Source organism: Phaenicophaeus curvirostris, chromosome 13 (genome assembly GCF_032191515.1).
Source record: "Phaenicophaeus curvirostris isolate KB17595 chromosome 13, BPBGC_Pcur_1.0, whole genome shotgun sequence".
NCBI classification, from domain to species: domain Eukaryota; kingdom Metazoa; phylum Chordata; class Aves; order Cuculiformes; family Cuculidae; genus Phaenicophaeus; species Phaenicophaeus curvirostris.
Window position 1 is genome coordinate 10,138,804 of NC_091404.1, and position 21,331 is coordinate 10,160,134.

The 21,331-nt window shown below is 37.2% G+C and overlaps 1 protein-coding gene across 4 annotated transcripts in view; it reads right to left on the reverse strand.

The window, feature by feature from the left end:
* FMR1 (fragile X messenger ribonucleoprotein 1) overlaps positions 1-20,868 on the reverse strand; it is a 28,790-nt gene extending 7,922 nt beyond the window's left edge. For 2 of the 4 annotated variants that reach the window (XM_069868074.1, XM_069868075.1), the window contains exons 1-10: positions 20,686-20,868; positions 12,639-12,691; positions 11,511-11,604; positions 10,457-10,528; positions 10,047-10,195; positions 8,900-8,993; positions 8,696-8,812; positions 4,880-5,050; positions 4,717-4,795; positions 2,434-2,543 (exon numbers count right to left, since the gene is read on the reverse strand). In XM_069868074.1, coding sequence (XP_069724175.1) covers positions 2,434-2,543; positions 4,717-4,795; positions 4,880-5,050; positions 8,696-8,812; positions 8,900-8,993; positions 10,047-10,195; positions 10,457-10,528; positions 11,511-11,604; positions 12,639-12,691; positions 20,686-20,739 — 993 coding nt within the window. In that variant the 5' untranslated portion in view covers positions 20,740-20,868. The remainder of the gene's footprint in view (positions 1-2,433; positions 2,544-4,716; positions 4,796-4,879; positions 5,051-8,695; positions 8,813-8,899; positions 8,994-10,046; positions 10,196-10,456; positions 10,529-11,510; positions 11,605-12,638; positions 12,692-20,685) is intronic. The other 2 variants (XM_069868073.1, XM_069868077.1) reach the window with 1 other exon arrangement.
* Positions 20,869-21,331: the final 463 nt, after the last annotated feature.

Genomic DNA, 21,331 nt, shown 5'->3' on the forward strand with positions numbered 1-21,331 from the left:
TTGGTATCTCATAATGACCTCTAACAACAACATTTATTTTCACTGTACACATACCCTTTAGAAGACAGCATTCCAAAGCAGGTTTGGTGAAGTGATCCAAGACACAAATGTCTTAAAACAAAAAATGATACAGTATACTGGAGTTCCCTAAGAACAGCAAGTCCATAACGTGTCTCTGTTTTTGGGGTTCTGTTTGCTTGTTTTTCTTTTCTTTCATACACAAAGAGCTTTTGTTAAATCTTGGACATTTGCATTAAATAAAAAGGAAAAAAATCCTACACAATCCCCTAACCCTAAGAAACTAAAACACTAACACTACCTTTCATGAGCATCAGAAAGCCTTTAGCCACAGGCATCTCTGACTGAGCTGTTTTATTATCCAGAGTTTTTAAGTTTCCTAAATATTTAATTCAACCTGATAAGGAGCAATGAAATTTCTACTAAACTGGCATTAACTAGCACATAGCATCAATTATTAAAAGATCACAAGACAACTCACTTAGAAAGGTATTTAAAGAAACAGCTTACTGTTGCTTTTAGCAGCGGATTCTAGGTATAGGAATGCCAACTATAAAGAAAGAGCTAGCAAAAGTGACAATCAACTTCAGTCAAAGGCATTAAAGTGCTTATTTACTGAACTTTATTTCTGTCCTTAAAGCAAAAGTACCAACCCTCAATTTAGTTTCAGTGGCAAATACTGAGCAGACCTTACGTGCATAAGAAACTTAGAGATAAAAATAATACATAATGCCATAACAAACATCACCCATCTCATTTTAGAAAGATAAGAAGCCCAAAGATCCTGTTATAAAATACAGGAGTTCTGAAACTGCACCTGAAATTTTTATAAGCAGTATTCTAACATCTCAGCCTTAAGAACCCAATGCTGCATTAAAACCTAACATAGAACTACTGTTCTTTGCTGAAAGAAGAGTGGCAATACACAAGTCCACACATGGGAAGATTAGTGCATGTTTATTTCAAATATGGAATACAAGTTCACAAGAACTAACTCTTACCTGCCAAGACTTGATCTCAGATTTCTGTGTTGGTCCTGCTATGACACAACTAACAAGTGAAGCAGTGTAAGCAATGACACTGCTAACACTGGCATTCACAGGTGCAACAGAGAAGTATGAATGCTGAGCTTGGCAGGTAAAAAAGGCTTTCAAATTAATCCTTAAAAACTGCATTTTGGATTGAAGAACAAAAAATAAGCTTTTCCAAGCCAGAATAAAGAGAAAGAAAGCCTGATAAAGTAACTGCAGCCATGACTACTTGCTCTTTTCTATAATTCTGTAGGCCAACACATTAGAAATATTGGAAATTTTAGCCTGCAGCAATAATGGCACCCTCAAGCTCAAGCTGGTTCAAAAATGTTATGCTGTAACAATTTATCATTAGAAATTAAATATAACTAATCCAGTAAATGTAAACATTGACATCTATCTGAAAAGGTAAAGTAGTCAAAGGAGTAAAGTAGTTTAAAAAAAACAAACAAAACAACCAACCAAATAAATAAATCTCTTAATTACCTAACCCCACTTACCAAAAGATGGAAATCTGACTGTGGGTTTTCCACAGAAGTTTTACAAATCATACCAAAGATGAAATAACTACTCAAGCAAGAATATTAGGGTTCCTGAAGTGCTTTTCTTTTCTTATTCAAAGCAGCAAAGGTTCCTTACCTGGTACATATTTAGACTTCCAGGTAAATTGAAGACAGGTCAGTTTTAAGATCATTTCACATTTGAAACTACAGGGAATCTTTTTGCATTGAGCTGTTAAAAGCTTTATGCTTGAAGCATTTCTTGCAAGCCTACAGTCTTTCTCCTCAGCATAGCCCCACATGAAATTGCCTCAAATTACAAAGTTCAAGACTTCAGTAAGGCCTTTTACAAGCCTGACAGCCTTTCTGTACAAGCCTGGAGTACCACAGTTGATGCTTGGTTTTTCTTCGGGTTACAATTTACAATCTATTGTGAATTTAGGCGATATTTTAAGAAGAGATTTATGTATAAAGCGTAAGATTTTTATTACAATATAAGAAACTACTAACAAATATTTAAACCAGATAAAATCCTAAGAGATCAAACTCAAAGCAAATTAATGGAAGAAAATACTACGTTTCACATATACTGATTTATGGCTTAAGAAGTCCAGGAAAGCTGTGTCACTGCTTCTAACAGAAATAAAACCTCTAAGAATGTGCATCAACACAAAATTTCACAAAGCATATTTCAAACACACATAAGCCAAATTTACATAATTACATCCCTCAGCATTAATAGGGAAATAAAGATTACAGAGAAACACACGTTAATCAAGAATTACCTAACTAGTGTGAAGATACAAGGAAGAATTTATTTTATCACTGGGCAGAATACATCCACCAATTAACATATACAGAAAACATATTGACTGAAAACGTACCTCTTCTTGTGGAATATTTTTATCATTTTCAGCCTCAATTCTCACTCTTACAACACCAGATTTGTCCACTATCTCCTGAATCAGTTTTCCGTTTTTTCCTATTACTTTCCCTACAAAAAGAACATACAGAACATTGCACCTTTAGGGTTTTCCCCTCAAACCCTAGAGTATTACTAAAATTAAACAAAAGCATCTAGTACCAATGTAAGAACTTATAAAAAAAGACTTAATAGTTAAGATTTAGTTAACACTCCACTAACTAAAATTTCCAAGTAAGCTTGGGATATTAACTTTGGCAACATTGCAAAGCAACCACACAAAGAGAGGTACTTCACTGGTAAGTTTGTTACTAAGTACAGTTTCCTACTTTTTCAAAGCTCCTATAGAAGAAGTAAGGAAACTCAATCACAAATGCCTTACTTTGAAAAATCAAAATTATTTGAAATTGCACATCTTGATAACAGAAATATTCAGCATCTTGCATGGTTATTTGGCTTTTCTTTGACAGGTTTAAAATAACTTCAGTGTTTTACAAATAAATATTGCTGGTTGCATTTGGAAAAAAACCCAACCAACCAAGAAGACCTTTTTACAATGGTCTCTCTACTTTTTGAGTAGAGAACAAAACTCCTTGTTCGTTCACGAAAGTTTCAGTTAATAACGCTTGCTGATACTACCGAAGACACTGCTTGAGCCAAATACGAAATTCTCTTCTCTGAAACAGAGCTCTTTCAGATATATTTGAAAATAGTTTATGATTAATTAAAAAATCAAAAATAGAAATAAATTATACTCTAATGCCAGTAATGCATACATCTATCTTAGGAACCAGACATTCTAATTTGAGACAATGAAAGTGACAACTTCAGTTGTCTCCAGCCTAAGCAAGATAACTTGCTGTCTGGAAACTGACAGGAAAACTGAGCAGCTTGGGTGGTAATGAGCAAAGGCCATATCCTTCAATCACAGTATCAAAGAAAAGCTTAAAAGAGCAATGTAAAATATCTTTTCTGCATGTAACAGAAAAGGACTTTTCTTTTTTTTTGCTTTTTTAAAAATACTTCTGGAGAACTTGCGATGTACCTTTTCCACAGCCTGGTCTTTAGTGATGTGCAAAAACTACTGAGCGTATAATAGATTGTTTTGCTGATACAATTATTCCACGAGGAGCAAACTGAAATCCACTTTTAATAATGTGGGACATTGTTCCTATTGTTCAAAGCTAAATAAATTATTTTCTGGCAAATGAGAAATTTGAAAAAAAAAATTATCAAATATAGCTTATTTTGTATAAAACATACAGTTCAGCCAATTTTACATTCTAAAGGATCTTGGCCAAGAAGCAGAATAGGATTAAAAATTGCCAGAAACAGAATTGCCAGATTAAACATAAATCAAACAAATTAGAACCTCAAGTTAAGAAAATAATGGGAGTGTATCACAAGTAGAATCAGGAGGGAGTGGGGAAGGGAGAGCTGAGGTGCCACATTTTAAGTACTTGTCCCAGTGCAGAATTGCACACCACTTCAGTACCAGCTTTCATATTACAGACTGTCAAGATTTTATTTGCTTCTAGAGTTATTTGCCCTGCTCTTTTTTTTATCTCCTGAATTAAGCCATGTGTGTATATATATATACACACACATATACTGCTTTGTAGCATGAAAAGCCAAGTAGAAGATTCCCCCTCACACACACAGGAGCTGCATGTGTTCTTGAGGGCTTTTTTTTTTTTAGGGTGTCTGATAATGGAAATCTATTAGATTGTCTCTGGGCTATTTTCTTGCCCATCAGGTACCTTAACTAGGTGTTCAGTTTATCCCAGAGTGCTGCTTCTAAACAAACTATTTCAGATATAAACAGATAGGAAAAGAGAGACAAATATGAAGAAATTATTAAAAATATACTAGGAAAACATGAGACTGAAGACTCATCTGTTGTATAGCTCAACTAGTCTCTGGACATCTTTAGAAGAAGTGATTTAATTCGTTGGCTCAATCTGTAATCTATTCTATTTGCTATTTAAACACCAGCACATTGCTTTTAGTTTTAAGATACCCCTGAGCTACAAACTTGGAGGTAATTTCTTCAATGTGCTGAAGGTAAATGTGTCTGTAAAATTTCTGCATGGAATGGAAAACAGAACAAAAAAGCCCTAACCCCCAAAAATTTATGCTCCCTGGGACTTTTCCACAAAATGATTCTTTAAGCTTTTACATTGACACCTTTGTAAAAGTAAAAACTTATTCTCACAAGGAATTATTCCACACAGAACTGACATACCTACTAAATTTCTTGGGACTTGTATGACATCTTCAGCAAATTCAAGGTAACTTCTTGCCTTTTTCACTGCATCTTGATCCTAAAATACAGACATATGACAGAAGTGAGACCTGTTTTCTCAAGTTGTTTCTTTTTTATTTGAAGGCTGAAAAAGAGAACTTACCTCTCCGTAAATATGGAATGTGCAAGTATCTTCATCAAGATCAATAGCAGTCACTCCAGGGACTTTCCTGGCTTGCTGAATATTAGCACCATGAGTGCCAATGGCCAAACCCATTAGATCTTCACGTACAACAAACTGCTCATGAAATCGTGATGCAAGTTGCCTAGAACTCTGAAGAAAAATATCATGTTGGCTTTTCAGTACACCAGAAAGAGAAATCAACATAAATTTAGAGGTGATTCTTCAATCTTATTTCACCTAATTTTAATTTAAATCCATCTTTTTAATGCTCACACTTTCACTTTAAAAACCACTGAAGAGTTGTCTTCAGAAATCCTAATATCAACTCTAATATATTAGCATAAGACTAGCCTCTAGGTTTACTGACACCTCTATATTCTTAATTACAACAAAATATCAAGTGTTACTAGGTAACTAGGTAAAACGGCAATTGTGTAGCTTAGTAAAATACCAGCTGTGTTGATTATTCAAGCAAACCTTATGATCTTGGAGAAAAAAAACAAGTGCACCTATTTCAACACGTAGGGGGAAACAGCAATAACAATCACTGGACAAGAGTTATATAGAAACTGTACCTATGGTTATCTACTGCACTTAAAAAAAAATAAAATAAAGAATCCGTGCCTATGCAAGACAACCCAACACAGATTATTAGCATGAACGAACCTCATGAGTACAAGGAAAAACAACTTGGAAATGTTGAACTGCATGCAGTTCACAACCTGTCAAGCAACTGGGGAAACTGTTAAAGATAAGTGGAAACATTTTTTTTCACAAAACCTACACGTTTAAAAAGACTGAAACAATGACCAATAAGCTTCTCCTACATGGCCTCTTCATCCTTTCAAAAAACAGCTAGTTTTCTTAAAGGATGCTTGTGCTATATGAAGCAGGAAGATCACTTAGTTATCAGCGTAACCAAGCTTAAAAAACAGAGAGAGAAGTCAATAAGATATAAATATACAGAACAAAATATATTGTTTATTATAATGAAGTTGTCATGCATTTAAAGGAAGTTATGGTACTTAAATGTACACAGAAGAGCAAATACAAAGTGCATAAAAAGAGTCATTATTTAATTGCCACAGCAATTAAAATTCCTACATAAAACCATGGACACTGTCCACAAATGCCCAAGTATAACATAACACAGTAAAGCAACAAAAGTTTAATGCACTGAGGGAAGATGAAGAGTGTCCTGCTGTGACAATCTATTGAGTAAAATGGAAAGAGTTTTTCAAGGGAGAAAAATATAAAACTGTATATAATCTTTCCAGAACCCAGATACATAATCCTACACCTTTCTGTACTGCCATCAAAGCTGTAACTACTGTGAAGATATACACACAAGAACAGTTTAAATCAGCAGTTTAGCTTCAGCAATACGGGACCCTACAGAGGCTGAGGAAACATCAAGAAACTGCCCACAGTAAGCCCTCCGCTGTCCCAGCTAAACTACTATTGCTATCTGATCTGCTCCTGCCTAAAGCTGTTGGCAAATATCCTGTGATACACCACCATCAGAGAACTGGCTACAGATGATAGTGGTATAAATAGTGTCATGAAAAACTTCACGCGCTTGGGGAGCTCTATCAAGCACTTTATTAATTAAATTACAGAAAACTCAGAGACCAAACATTTTAATCATTCACAGATGTACAGTTGAACAGATAATCCAAATGTCAATTTACTAGCTGACATTTGTTATAGATCACTGAACAGGACGATTCAATCAATGATCAATTGTTAATAGAACTATCTACAATACGCAGAAAAGATGAAGCTAGATCACCGGGGACCTTAGCTATGACCATTATACTGTAGCTATATAGCTTGTACTAAAAGATCATTAGCTCGTCTGTAAATTATGAGAAGATGTATTTTTAATTAAGCATAGGAAATGCTGTATTCTACTCCCCTCAAATAAATTAGTAAGAAATTAGACTAAAACACAAACCAGGATGCCAAAGTTCACTTGTAAATGCAGGTGTTATAGTATGTAAAAAGAAAAACTAAGCCACATCTACTGGGAAAGAATGCACAAAAAATTTTACTTGATGCTCTAAAAGCCACATTTGAGAAGTAAAAGCATGCAAGTCAAGAAGACAACGTGCAAAAAAAGAAGGTACAAGATACAAAAAAGAAAAAAAACAACACACAAAAAGAAGCCGGTCTAATGATTATGACTCAGAAATCAGGAAAGGTAAACCTGCTAGAAGAAAAAAGTGGCAGATATTTAAAGTTCAGAGAGTATAAGACACAGAAAAGAGTTTTTGATGGAAACAATCAAACATCAGTAATAATAATGCAGTGAAGCTCAAAGTGTTCACTAAATATTTCTTCAGTAAATGTAGGTGTGCAGTCTGTTTGTATGCTAACGTCAACAAATCATGAGTATGACTTACTATATGCAAATTATAACCATATATATTTATCTCACAACAACCTTCACTTAAGTACTGCTCAGGTATAAACTAAAGCCCAATAACAGTTTTCTAGTGAGAACCAAATCAAGTTCTTGAGTTCTTCACAGCAGGAAAAAGGTTCAGCCTTACAATGACAGCAAGAACCCAAGATTAGCTTGGGGAAGGAATCAATGACAACAGCTGTTGGTGCATGCATTTGTGGGGGCATGTAAAAAGAATTAGCTCTAAAGAGCCTGTTGTTCTTCCCACCTCCAAAATAATACTTTGCACTTCAAGAGGTAAACTGCCCACACAATTGTCAGTTCTGCAGGAAGACAGAGAAGAACTGATTACTGAAGAGCTGCAGTGGGGTGCCTAAGAAAGAACACCAACGTGAAGAAACTGGTCTTGAGAAAAATCAAGACTCAAACTTGCATTACAGCTCCGCAATACTGATATCAAGAGACTAAACAAACAGAAGAGAACTTCTTGTAACAGTGAACACGCTTACAGAATACAAGAGGCCCAACTAACACACCACATGCCAGTTCTAAAAGTTAAACCCACACAGATGTAATCCATGGAGTGGTGGTGGTGGAACGAAACCTGGCTCTAAAGTGACAGAGCTGGTATACATCCATGTAAAACTGAACACAGTAGCTCAAGTGGTACTTCTAGATCTTGACAGTGAATCTAATAAGTTTTCAAAAAACATTGCTATTTTTTTCTGATATGCAGATAGGAGAAAAGCCATGAAGAGATGTTAATTCTACTATCTAAAGATCCCCTTATTTCCTAGCCTACTCTTTCTTTTCCTTCCATGGACAAGTATGAGTCAAGCTTCTTGCCAGTCAACACCCACTCTGCAGTCACAGGAATATCAGAAACTATCTGCTGTAAGACGATTTCTTAACATTTTATCTATAGACTAACCCATCCCTGCATACATCCCACCAACATCAGTCTCCTCCCCCTCCAACCCCCATTTTTGCTTTGCTGCTTTGCGAGATCCAGTTCAGGTCCATCTCAGTATCACGCCATATTCACTCCCATCTACTTCTAAAAACAGTAATTCAAAGCTATACAGCACTATTTCATGCAAAAATAGCTAATTATTTTATGCTTCAAACTACCAAAGAAACATATGTGCAAGTGTGTATAATTGTATTTAATATCATAAAATCCTGCTGAATAAAATGGGATTGGATTAGAAAAAAAAGTTTTGCACAAACAGGCCCTTTAATAGTAAACAATTTTGTTAAGTTACATCTCTATCTGCATTACATAATAATTACTTTCACCCCACCATAAGTCTTACTGGCTAACAAATGCACAAGTATTTTTTTCATTTCTTTTACCCAAATCACTTCATGGAAAACAAACAACATACCTCGAGCTGCTTGCTAGCTTCTTCATTTCTCAAGATCAGGGATAACTTAGTACGAAGACTTCGAAAGTGCATATCAATCAGCATATTTGCCCGCTTCGTTGTTACATCATTGATTGACTAAATTATTAAGAGAAAATAAGCGGTTTACACATGAAACTTTTAAACAAACCACTGCCAATGGTGTGGTTAGATGTTCATACTTACCAAAATAATAAGCTGGTGGTTTTCAGAATCATATGATACAGAAAAAGCTCCAACTGCCTTTTTGAAGTCCTTATGCGCAGATTCTTTGGCACACCTAGGAATAAGAACGCTACGAAGTTAAAAACAATAACTGCTGCATTTATGGTTCACAGACAAAAAGATTAATTTATTAACGTAAATAAATAAATATATCCATGTTCTCTCTTAATGCCAAGTGTTATTCTGTCATCATCCATTTTACTCATTTTTCTTTCATCATCTGTTTGCACAAACAACATCAGTAATATTTCACATATTTTCTGTACATACATCTATGAAAAGATAAGTAAAACTAAATTAAGAAGCTATCAAATTAAGAAACTATCATCTTTACAATCGGCAAGTCTAAAATTTCAAGCACACCATGAACCAGAATGATGTGTGACTTGATTGTAATCACTGCAGTATTATAAAGACCTTATGCTCATCTCATGCTGTATTTTGCTTCTGCAGGCTTTTTCCGTCCATTCACTACTTAGTGAACTTGCGCATTATAACATTAACTTCAGAAATTCTTAGTTTGACTTAAATTTATAGCTTACTCTTATAAGGGCATCTCAAAAGAGCAGAAAGTGACCTGAAGCTAAAAAAGGGGAGTCAGTATTAATCCGAGTTTTAGAGCTGTATTTACATGAGAACAACATGTCTGTGTTCTAGAGGAAAACTACCATAGGAGGTTTGATCACTGCACAACTATTCCCACAGCCACTATCAAAACACCTACAATATAAGGCAGTGTTTTCTTTTGTCATTAAATACCAACTTGCAGATTGTCAAATTATCAGTGGAAGAGTGACCACTTAATTATTGACAAAGAATGGATTCAGATAAATCTCTGCACATAACTGAACAGCTGTGAGAATAGAAATCCTAATCTGCACTGCACACGGACCTTAAAACCTTGAAGAAATTATTTCCTCCTACAGGACTAAACTGCATTTCAAAAATCTTCTCTATTTCTGAAGTATGAGCATGTCCACATCTGTATTTTCTATGTTCTTATATTAAAATTTTAAAAGGAGTAAAAAGCATTTTTATTCCTTCTTGTCTCAGGCTCAAGAAATTACCCACATTTTGAAACAAATCATAAAGAAATGCTTGTACTTACATTTGCCTTAAATCTTCTGGAACTGCCAGTTTGATTTTATGAAAAGTATCTTTTGTTGCAGGTTTATTGGGGTTCACAGATCTCAAACGCTCAATTGTGACAATTTCGTTGTATGTAGCATCACAGGCTGCATATTCTATTACGTAGAACTGATATAAAAATAATAAAATCATCCAAGCTACACATTTTATGACAAGAGCAAGCATTACACTTAAGTGAAAGGCACTTTTAACCGTAGAAGCCAAATTTGAACTTGAGGTTAATGGTAATTGCAACAGCCCTAATCAAGAAACTCTTTGAAAATGCAGAGGCACAAGTTAAAAACACTGTGCACATCAAAAAAACAGCATAAGGAAAATAAAGTATAGATAAATATAAAAAAATATATATGTATGTATGCGTATTCCTACCTCACCCTTTATCATTCTCACTTTAGCCAACCACCAACAGCAGGGTTCTTTTTCATTTGCCCTGGAATAAACCTAAACAAAATACATGCATTATAGATCTGTAGCATTCTTAAAAGACATCAGAGAAGTTGACACTAATTAATACGATCAAGAACTCAGCTGTAGGAACAAAATCCAGCAAAAAAAATTGTCGTGTAAAGTCTGTAATCTAAGCAGTACACAGGGAGCATGTAACAGCTACATAGTCTATTGCAAACACAGGTAGGATACAAAATTATGTATATAAGATTGTACAGTTAAATAATATGTGCCTAATGTACCAGCATTAATTGCTTCAGTTCTGCATACAGTCAGAATAGAGAAAATTCAGCCTTTTACATCAATATATCTAACTGACTGTAGGTCTTCTGAGGTCCTACCAGCAGGTGAAAAGGAGAAGACCCATTTCTACACTTCCTTAGCAAGCATTATGTTATTTGCCATATCCACACCAAAGAAGTTTTGCCATTTTCTTTCCTTTCAAATAAAAATAATTCAAAAATAATGCAAATTTTGAAAGTACTCTTTTTTTAAAACTAATTATAAAAATCTATTTTATATTTTACTAAAATAAAGAAGTTTTAGGAATGTGTTATATTAAAGCCAGTCTCTCGGCATATACATATACACACAGTAATATATTTCACGAACCCACAAATACAATACAAATTACCTTGAAGTGTTAGTAATATAGATATTATTAACTTACAGCTGAAAAGTTGAACTCCAGCATCTATTTCTAGACTAATTCAGTTCTGATAAAGAACTGATCTGTAATCAAAGAAATGCTGATCAGCATGAAAGGTCATGGTACAGGGAATTCCAGGAGCTGTATAGTTTACAACTGTCAAAATCTTTTTGGTGGCTTTCTTGTCATTGTATTTTATGTAGTACTTAGAATTGAAAAAGGTGTCAGCATCAACATGGAAGCAAGCCTTCCACTGGCTTGGGTGACATTTTTCACCCCAAGTGCTCTCACTTCTCAAAACAAACGTTGTTAATGCAGCATACATACCTCTACTTCATCACTTTCATTTATGTCTTTATTATAGCCTGCAGGTGGTGGAAACCTCACATCATGGAATGGTATTTGTCTCTCTGGTTGCCAGCTAGAAATGAAAATACAGTGAATGGCCTAAACATCCACCTTGTTTCTAAATAGAAATCAAACATTTTCAATCCATTAATTTTACAATTCAGTGGAGTTCTTGTACTTGTATTAAACATATTAAATGTAGTGTGATTCAATACATGCATAAAATAAGAAACACATCTAAGTGACCATTAAGCATCTTAAATGAAACTCTGATGCTACCTGCACTGTTCTGAAATGTTCCAGCAGCAGTTTTTATTCTATTTATAGTCATAGGTTTTAACCTCAACATTAGAAACACAGGTTAAAAGCCAGTACATAACATGTTTGGACATTTCCTTCACAACAAGCCTGTTTTTCTTTTGATTCTACTATAGATTACAGAGAATTGATCAAGATTCAGTCTGAATATTGTTTAAATTTTCAGGTTTTTTAACAGAAACTAGACAAAAGGAGCCTGACAGGAAAAGATTATTTGAAAAGAAACTAGAAAATGTCCAAAATACAACAGATGACATCATAAAAAAGATTCACAGGTATATATTAGTGTGTTATTTCTTTCCTGAAGGAAACAAAACCTGAACTAAATGGTATAATGCAAGGTTAACTTTTTATGCCCTTAAATGATGGGAAAGGAACATTAATTCATTTCTAGCCTAGAAAACTGGTATTTATGACTTATCTACAGAACAGATTTTGTAAAAATGTAATCTGCTAAATCTAAAATAAGACATCCACGTGAAAGAGGCAGTCACGGTACCACTGCTTATTCAAACATGGGTTATGATCATGTAAATTCAGTAACATGTTCACCTTACCGACAAACCCCATGTTACTACAATTCTGTACTTAAAAATACTGAAACAGTTAAAAGCATTTATACAGGAACGTCACAACATAATAAATATCAAACATAATTCTAAATCTTGCTAGCAGCAGGCTTAGACTATCTACTAGGGCAGAGTAGCATCTTTTAAATTGCAGATAGGGTAATCAAATGCAAGTTTGATACTCTATCATTCAAAGGTACAACAGCAGCAAGACACTTACTTGTTTTCAAATGCAACTGTTATAGAATCTTCATGCACGTCCTTTACAAATGCCTGTGCCGAAAAAGGAGGTATAATTATGGTCTGTTTATGGATATTTAAAGAATAATTTTAAACTCATATAATGCCTTCCTCTCACAGATATTGATGAAAAGCAAGAATGCTTTCAAGTCAGCCTTTTAAATTTTGTGATAGGCTTAAAGCATACTGAAAACTCATAACCTCCTCGGGTTCACAGCTACCAGAGTACTGATACACAGACAGAATGCCCAAGCTAGACATGCATTCTTCCTACTTCTCAAAAATAGTGAGAGAGGTTACTAAAAAATGACAAAGTTGTTCTGAATAGTGTTATAACTGAAGTTTAAAATGTTCGATTTTATAATCATATAGAGTGTATTTTGGCAGGTGAAGGAATTAAACAACACCAGTACTCCTTACAGAAAAAAAACCCCAACCTTTTCTCTTTTTCCTCAAGGTAAGTTTGAATATCACACTGGTAAAACACATCAATTTCAGCCCAGTTTTTCCCATATTTACTTCGACATATTTAACTTTGGTAGCGTACTAACTTAAGATAAATGCCCTACAGCCCTTCTTCAGTTTTCTTCTGGGGGATGGATAGCAGTCATGCTCCATCTCCCATGCAATCACAAAGCAGAGTCAGAGAGCTCCAAGAGGGCTTTTCCTACCTTATGCTATTAAACTGACCAGCCTTTGGTGAATTTACAACTTCAAGACCAAACATCCCTCCCATCAAAAGCAGATCAATACTCAAAGAACTCCAGGATTTACCAATTATTTTTCGTAGCCTCAATTGATGGAGGTCATCAAGCAAACAGGGATGAAAAGATTTGGGGCTTTTGTTTCTTGCTTTGTAAAAATAACTATATGCACATCTGAAACAGATAATCATCAGTGAAATGCTAAGTATTCCACTAATATGTGTTCACATATAGTATATATCCTTGCAAGGCAGATAGAATAAGCTTTTATGCTCAGCCTTGCTCATGGGCTTTTATCTACCAGTGGAGATCAGTCTTAGCTGATCAGAAAATTCTCAGTAAATTGAAAATAATTTAGCAGTAACTACTGCCTCTGAAGAGTTAATGAACCGTGGAAGATTTTATTCTTCTAGCATTTCAAGTTTCCCAGACAAGAACAGCTTCTATCTCTTACAAGAAGCTAAGAGTTCTGATATGTTTCCTTTATAAAGTATTCCAAAGTATTTCCCCAAGTTGTAGAAGTGCAGTAACTCAGTATCAAACAAGAGCAAGACCTGATAATTAACAGAGCTCCAAGAACTGGTTATACTAAAAATAAGCAGCAGATGTGCACAAGTGCCATTATTCAGAGACTCCCAGTACAACAAAGTGGAATGCTAGTTAATAACCTGAAAATAACTAATGCCACCTTGAAAAGAAGCTGAAGCTAAACCACAATGACAATAAATGGCTTTCTACCTTGCTCATCTCTGAATACTATATAAGGATAAGATTACTGGAAAATTCATGATTGCTGGCATCCAAACAATTTAAAACAGTCTCTAATAATGCATATTTCAAAATTCCAAGATATTCCCTTCCAAGAGGATTACAAGCCTACTTGGTAGTTTTTAATTACATGATACAGAACAGATTTAAGACCACATCTCAGGATCATGTTGATAGAAGTACAGAGATGTTGTTTACATAAAGAGGCAACTGTACTCCCAGCTGATCATTACAGATACTGAACATTTATCTGATGTTTCAAATTGCTATGTCTTCTCTAAGAAAAATCCAGAACTGGATAGATACTTGACAAACAGTACAGTAGTCCTGACTCATTTTGCAACATTACACATATCACCTTCAAAGGCTCCACCCACATTACTTCCACTGTGTCACATGCAGATCTAAAGCACCTGTTCTTACAGGTGTAGCAGAAATAGATGCCTCTAATACCTTAAAAACACTGTAATCACTACAAAGTATTTCGTATGACTCCTTCACACCGCAGACTGGAAAAGTAAAGGACTTACTATAATCAGCAGCACTTGAATATGCAAAAGTATAGATTACTTCACAAGGCAAATTCAACAGAAATTACATCAAGAACACTTAATAGCCTTGAGGAAAGCAAGTAAGACATTCTCCCTGAGAAATAACTTTCTCATATTAATAAAATAGCAAAAACCCACTTCCGCTAGGAAGGACACTTTTGGAGAGGAAGACATCCCCTCTAAGGTGAAGAAAACTGCAAAAGATGCCCTAAATAGCACTCTGGAAAAATTGCAGGAAATGACAGAAAACAAACCCCACACAGCAAAGAGCAAGACTACATCTCATATTCAGATCTGATGGCTCATAACATCCAAGTCATCTTGAGCAGAACTCTAGTAACTGGTGATATACCTAACTAGTGGAAATAATGCTAAAACCTACCATTAATAAGCAAACCAGATGTTGACAAATAAATGCAAGTTAGCAAATTGACGACTAGCCCAACAACTTTAAGTAGTCCAGTACTTAGGTTATTTGGAAAAACTAAAACTTGGGACACATAGCTAGCTGAAAGAGTATTGAACTGCGGGCAACTCTTGTGTTTGATTTGCATCACATCCTAATTTACGGACTAAAGATCTAGTACAGAGGATGAAGCCTCTTGTGATTGTAACTGTGTCTGTCACCACAAAGAAAGCAATGAACTTCATTAGGCTGAAGATGACTTCAAATACCTGCAAAGCTTTTCAAGCCTATTACTTCAGTTTCTTACTGCTTTCCAGTTACTACAAAAGCTTTCCTTACACAGTTCTTCAATACTGCTTTGGTCACAACTCAGAAACCTGAAGGAACCTGAACCAGAAACTAAGGATAACTACTGATAACTACACAAGTGGCATCAATACAGACAATGCCAGTGAAAATTATAAAACTGACAACTTCTTTAGATTATACCAAGTTCAGAAGACTCAACCACAGAAACAGGTGAAATACCTGTTTTTCACTCCAGCCTGGCCAAAAAAAAACTGTAGCAACCCTGTTGTTTGCCTTTTAATTTACAGCCTTGCAAAATTACAAAAACTCATTGTTATGAGCTTTTAATTAATTCCGTGAATGACGCCTTGCCAAACACCTAATCTCAAATATGCAATACATACACTTCTGCCTACCTCCATGTGAGATTTATGCTTAAAAAAAAAAAAAAAATAACTAGACCAACTATATTAATAGCCCAAATATTTGGGTTTTAAATCCTATCTCCTCACGGGAAGCTGATTTTCCTTGTTGTTGTTGTTTATTTTCAGATATGTGTAAGATTACATACAATGTTAAAAACAAATGAGACCTTTAACGCTGTAAGCCAAATTCACAGACAGAGCAAGCCAGCCCCAGATGTCAGTAAAGGCAGAAAAGAGGTACTGGTTACCCATGAAGTATTATAGGGAGTATAATAAGCATTATCAATCTTTTTCATATAGAAGAGTGTAAGCTGGGCATGGAAATTCAAACATAAAGGTGCTTATACGCCAGTTTGAAATGCACACTCAAGAAGGGACAGAACACTGGCTATGACGAATGTGAACACAGATGAAAAGCATTAAAAACATACTGAAACTAGATGGAAATAAAATAAGGGAACAGGACAGTGGAAGACTACAGCAGATGGGATGCTATCACTGATAGCAGACAGATATTAGAGTACACGAAGAGAAGACACCCAGTGAAAACGGTTTGCTTTTACTTCTGTGAGTGGAACCACATTTTACAATGGCAAAAGTTGAGTCGTCTTCATGTGGAAAAAAAGTCAGACGCGTTGCGTTTTTTACGCCAAATGTGACTTGCAGTCACATAAACCATTAACATTTTTTTCCATGCCTCAGGTGTAACTAAGTAAAAAAAGTTGACAAACCAACATGGCATTTCTCAAACACATAAGCATTCACATTCCAAGATCGGTTGCATACTGAAGATATGGTCTATACTTTACAAATTAATTGAAACAAAATAAGAATTTATTGGAAACACCAGTATATTGTTCCTGCTAAATGGAATGACAGATTTTTCAATGTAACAAATAAAGGCTCCAGCTGCCATGAAGTTTTGTTGCTTTTTTTAAAGCCAACATTTTAAAAGAAGGATAATTAACTAAGAAGTGAAAGTAGGGAAAATATGCTTTTTAAGATTAAAAAACCACTGCCCTGTGATACAAATGTGCATTTACTGTATGCATAACATTCCACACCTGTTGGAAGGAGAAAGTCAAAAGGGAACTTACATTGCTAATAAAATCTGAGAAAGGCAGGCCATACAAAGAAAAAGATTAGGGAAAGAAGATCGTAACCAAATGAGGGAAAGGGTACAGGATATCATCCTCAGAAGGACTAAGCATGCAGGCTTGAAAACGTACAAAGAAAGAGACACTTGGTGAGAGTATGTCCATGCAGAACACTGAAAAAAAAGAACAAAATAATACTGAATTCAACAGAAGACCAACAGAGCAGCATGTTAATAGCAAGCAAGACCTGAAGTAACAGAGAAAAATGATATCATCAATTGCACCTTCACAAAAAAAGTCAGTATCCACAAAACCAAGGAAACAATGGCAAAGCGTTGAAACTACTGGGATAAAAAGTGGAAGACTTTTAACCAGGTTACAGAGCAAAAAGAGGCAAAAATTGACTACAGACAACATGAAGATGTTAACAACAAACATAATTCCAAACTGCCTCATAAACTGCATGCTCTTCATCTTTAGCAGTGTTCATCACCCCCAAACTGAGGGAAAAAGAAAAATCAATCCCATACTGGAAAGGCATCCAACATATCCCTTTTTAAAAAAGGGAAGAGTATCTAAAGCAAGTCCTGCGAAGATTAGACAAAGGACTGTATTAGTTCTCTGAGAATGAGGTAAAGAACTTTGAAACCTATTCACTATACCTATACAAGAAAAGACATTAAGAGATACGCCCTAAGAGCACACATGTTCAAGATTGTATTAGTTAGCTGTGAGTGACAAAAAGGGAGTTCACTTTCCTTATGATTCACAGTCCTAGTGGTTTGTTGGACTTGTCTTCTTAAAATACAGAAGGGAATCGAACCTTTTATTTCCAAGGACTCTGGGCCCAGCAACATATCAAGTGACTAAGCATCTCTAGGTACCGGGCTGTCAATTATCCCTGAATCATGCTCATTGACTGCACTGCACTTTACATGGAATAATTTATCTTAGCCAAGCAGAAAAAATTCATACAAGTATGAAGCATGTGCCAAGTGATATTTTAATTCCATTCAGAAAGAACTCGTCTCCACTACAGCGATTGCACCAACACACTCCACTACTCTGTGAAATGCAGTGCACCTGACTAGTATGAAATTTTAATTCCTATCTTCCAGTTGAGTTTCTCCTAAAAACACCTCCTAAGTTTCGTATGGAAAATGATCATTCTGGATTTATTTCAGAATGCATTCTGGACCAAGTCCCACATGTAATACAAGCAGAGAAAAGACTGGTTTAGTTTATTACTCTCCATAGAGCTTAGGTGACAATTAGGCATGAGTCTTGCACTGTTGAGATCAAGATGCTGCTGGGTACTGAAAAATGAAACTAAGTGCTTAGGGACTTGACTTTATAAGGTCCTCAAAGAGAGCTATGAGGAGGATATAAAAACCTGAAGTGGCAACTGAGTGCCTACTTGTGCTACTTAGTCCACTCAATATTCTTAACAGGCTCATACTCCTCTCTTACATGTCTTAATATCAAGATAGAAGCTTATTTTTCCAAAACGTTTACATATTCTGATGAAGATCCTTAGAATTATTCAAAGCCAAAGGAATTATCACAAATTATCAGTAAACCACGAGACTGAATTAAGAAGAATCGTTTTGCTTTTGATTTGTTTGCACTGTAACTCTGGTAAAACATTTCTTAAGAGCATGTTTCAAGAAACTTTCATGAAAAAAGTAAATTCATCTTGCAATTAAATCTGCAACTGGCATCATTGCACACTTCTTGGTTTGCTGGGTCAACCAATTCCTTTCATAATCAAAATTCTCCATCTGCAAGACAAGCATAAAACTCACAAGAAAACATTTAGATAGATTACCTGTTAACAGTGACTTAGAATCACGAAAAAGAAAAAAAAAAGTTGGCCCTAATATTCAAGTAATTCAGGCTGGAGGAAGATTGCTAGTTTACAATGAACATTACTGCATGACATTTTATTTAAAAAAAAATAATCAAGAAACTTTCTAGTTTAAAAAAAAAAAAGTTGCTTCATTTATCCCAAGTGTGATGCTTAATCTAGACAAGCAATACAGGTGAACACAAATAAACCTGTGTGCCTCATTTGTCTCCTTAGATAACTTAACAAAGTCCTCTTGGTCAGAGATTAAGAGCAGACAGTGTTCCTATGTTTAAATTTCTAAAAAGTCAAAAGGCAAACACAATATGCAGCTTGGAGGCAGTGTCCGTGGTTAACTTGGACACACTTAATCAAGTTTCATGAATAAGCCTCCAATGAACAGATGCTCAAATGAAATTTTCACCTAAACTACAAACAGAAATATTGACATGTTATGGACAAAAGGCATACAGGACCTCATGACATCAAGATTGAATGTAATAAAAAAAACATTATGGGAGCTCTAAACTCTCCCAGGTTTCTCCGATATTTGTCAGTAAAGAATGCACGATGCGATTTTTTCAGCATATAATTTGCATGAGTGTGTAAACAGTAACTTGATAAATTAGAAGTTCTTATACAAAATGCTTACACTATTTCTTTCTGAGCGAATATAATATCTTTAAAAACGTAAAACTGATTTTTGACAGTACTAAATAATTTATGCCAGGAAGCAATATAAAGACATCGGACGTTGGCTACAACGGTGCAAACTCACAGGATGCTTATTTACCATATTTACAGACTTGTTTAATACATATTTTTTTTAAAAATAATATTTTCAGAAAAAGAGATTATCACATGTATTTTAAAAATAAGCTTTCAAGCGGCCTTTCTTCGAAGCAGAGCCGTTGGAATTGTATCATTTGGATATGGATGTGCCCTACCACATCAGAGTGTGAAATTCTACCTGTTCCTTCATTGTTAACATAAATATTGGATGTTGCACAATAACCAGGCCAAATTTTAAAGTACTGGGAACATTTAAACGATGGAAAACTTGCAGAAACAGATCCACAATTGTTTCTGGTATGTTGATTGCACATCAATGATCGTAGGCCCAAACCCACTGTCCAAAGTTTTTTTTCTCTGTAAACAGGGTAAAGCCACGAGTTATACCTTATTAATATGCTGATTAATAAATCCCAACTCATGCAAAGCCACAGCATTACTACACAAAATTAATGAAAATGTTAAGTACTCAACATATACATTCAAGGCTTAGCGATGGCTTTATTCAGCACCAGCATAAGGGCTTGGAAACAAAAATGGAAAGCCAGTAAGTACTTTCAGCAAGGAGTACGTTTGATAATTAAATGTATTTAGCAACTAAGCACATACATATTTGGTCAAGCAATCCTCTCTTTAACATCAGCAAGCAGTGTCCCTTGTCATGGCATCAGGAACAGGCATCCACGACAGCATTTTATCACAAACGTGTATTTAACAAGCACACTTCCCACCCCCTCCCGGCTTTAAATGCTGTGCACTACTGTAGCTCTCCCGGAAACCTGGAGAGCGAGAAAGACTTTCCTTAAGTAGCGACAAAAGCTGAGGATTTAGCAATTAATGCCCATCCGCAGCCCTGATCCTCACTCCAGAGCGCTAAGGAGGCTGCGGCCCGGGCCCTCCTTGCCGCCTCTCCCGCCGGCAGCGCCAGGGCCTCCCCTTCCCACAATAGCGGGAAGGCCCCGGGCCTCCCCGGGCCGCTCCTCACGCGGCGCCCCGGCTCCACGGGCCCCGCCGCGGCCTCCACCCGGCCCCACCACTCCTCCTCCTCCCTGCCCCGCGGCCCCCGCTCTCCCTCAGCGCCGGGAGGAGGAGCTGCCGCCACCTCCTCCTCCCGCCGCAGGCCTCGCTCCCTCCCCCGAGGCCCAGGTACCTTGTAGAAGGCCCCGTTGGAGCCCCGCACCTCCACCACCAGCAGCTCCTCCATGTTGCGGGTCGGCGCGGGAGGCCCAGGCCCGGCGCCTCCTCCCTTCCCTTTCTCTCGGTCGGCGCAGGAGGGCTGCGGGGGAGGGGAAGGGGACTCTCGGTTCACTCGGAGCCCGGGGGGGGTGGGGGGGTGGAGCCGTCGGGGATGGGGGGCGGAGGGAGGGGTGGGCGCTGCGGGGAGGGCTCCGCGCCGCTCGCCCTGGGCCGCCCGGAAATGAAAGCGAAACGGTCGCGGGCGGGGCGACGGGGGCGGGGGGGGGGGGGGGGCCCGCTTGGAGTGGGGAGCGCGACGGCGCGTCACGTGACGTGGAACCGCGGCAGGAGTCGGGGAGGTGGGGGTGGGGGCAGGAACGGGGCCCGGCCGGCGCGCGCGCCGCTCGCCCGCCTGCCCGCCCGCCTAACGGCCGGGTCGCGCGCCGCCCCGCGCCCGCGCGCAGCCGCAGCGGCGGAGGGGAGGGGAGGGGAGGGGGCGGCAAACCCAGCCCGGCAGCGGCGGCTCAGGCCCCGCCCCCCCGCCGGCGCGCGCCTGAGCGACAGCCCCGCCGCCCAATCAGATGGCGCTGAGCGAAGGGCCCGGGGGGGTGGGAACGCGG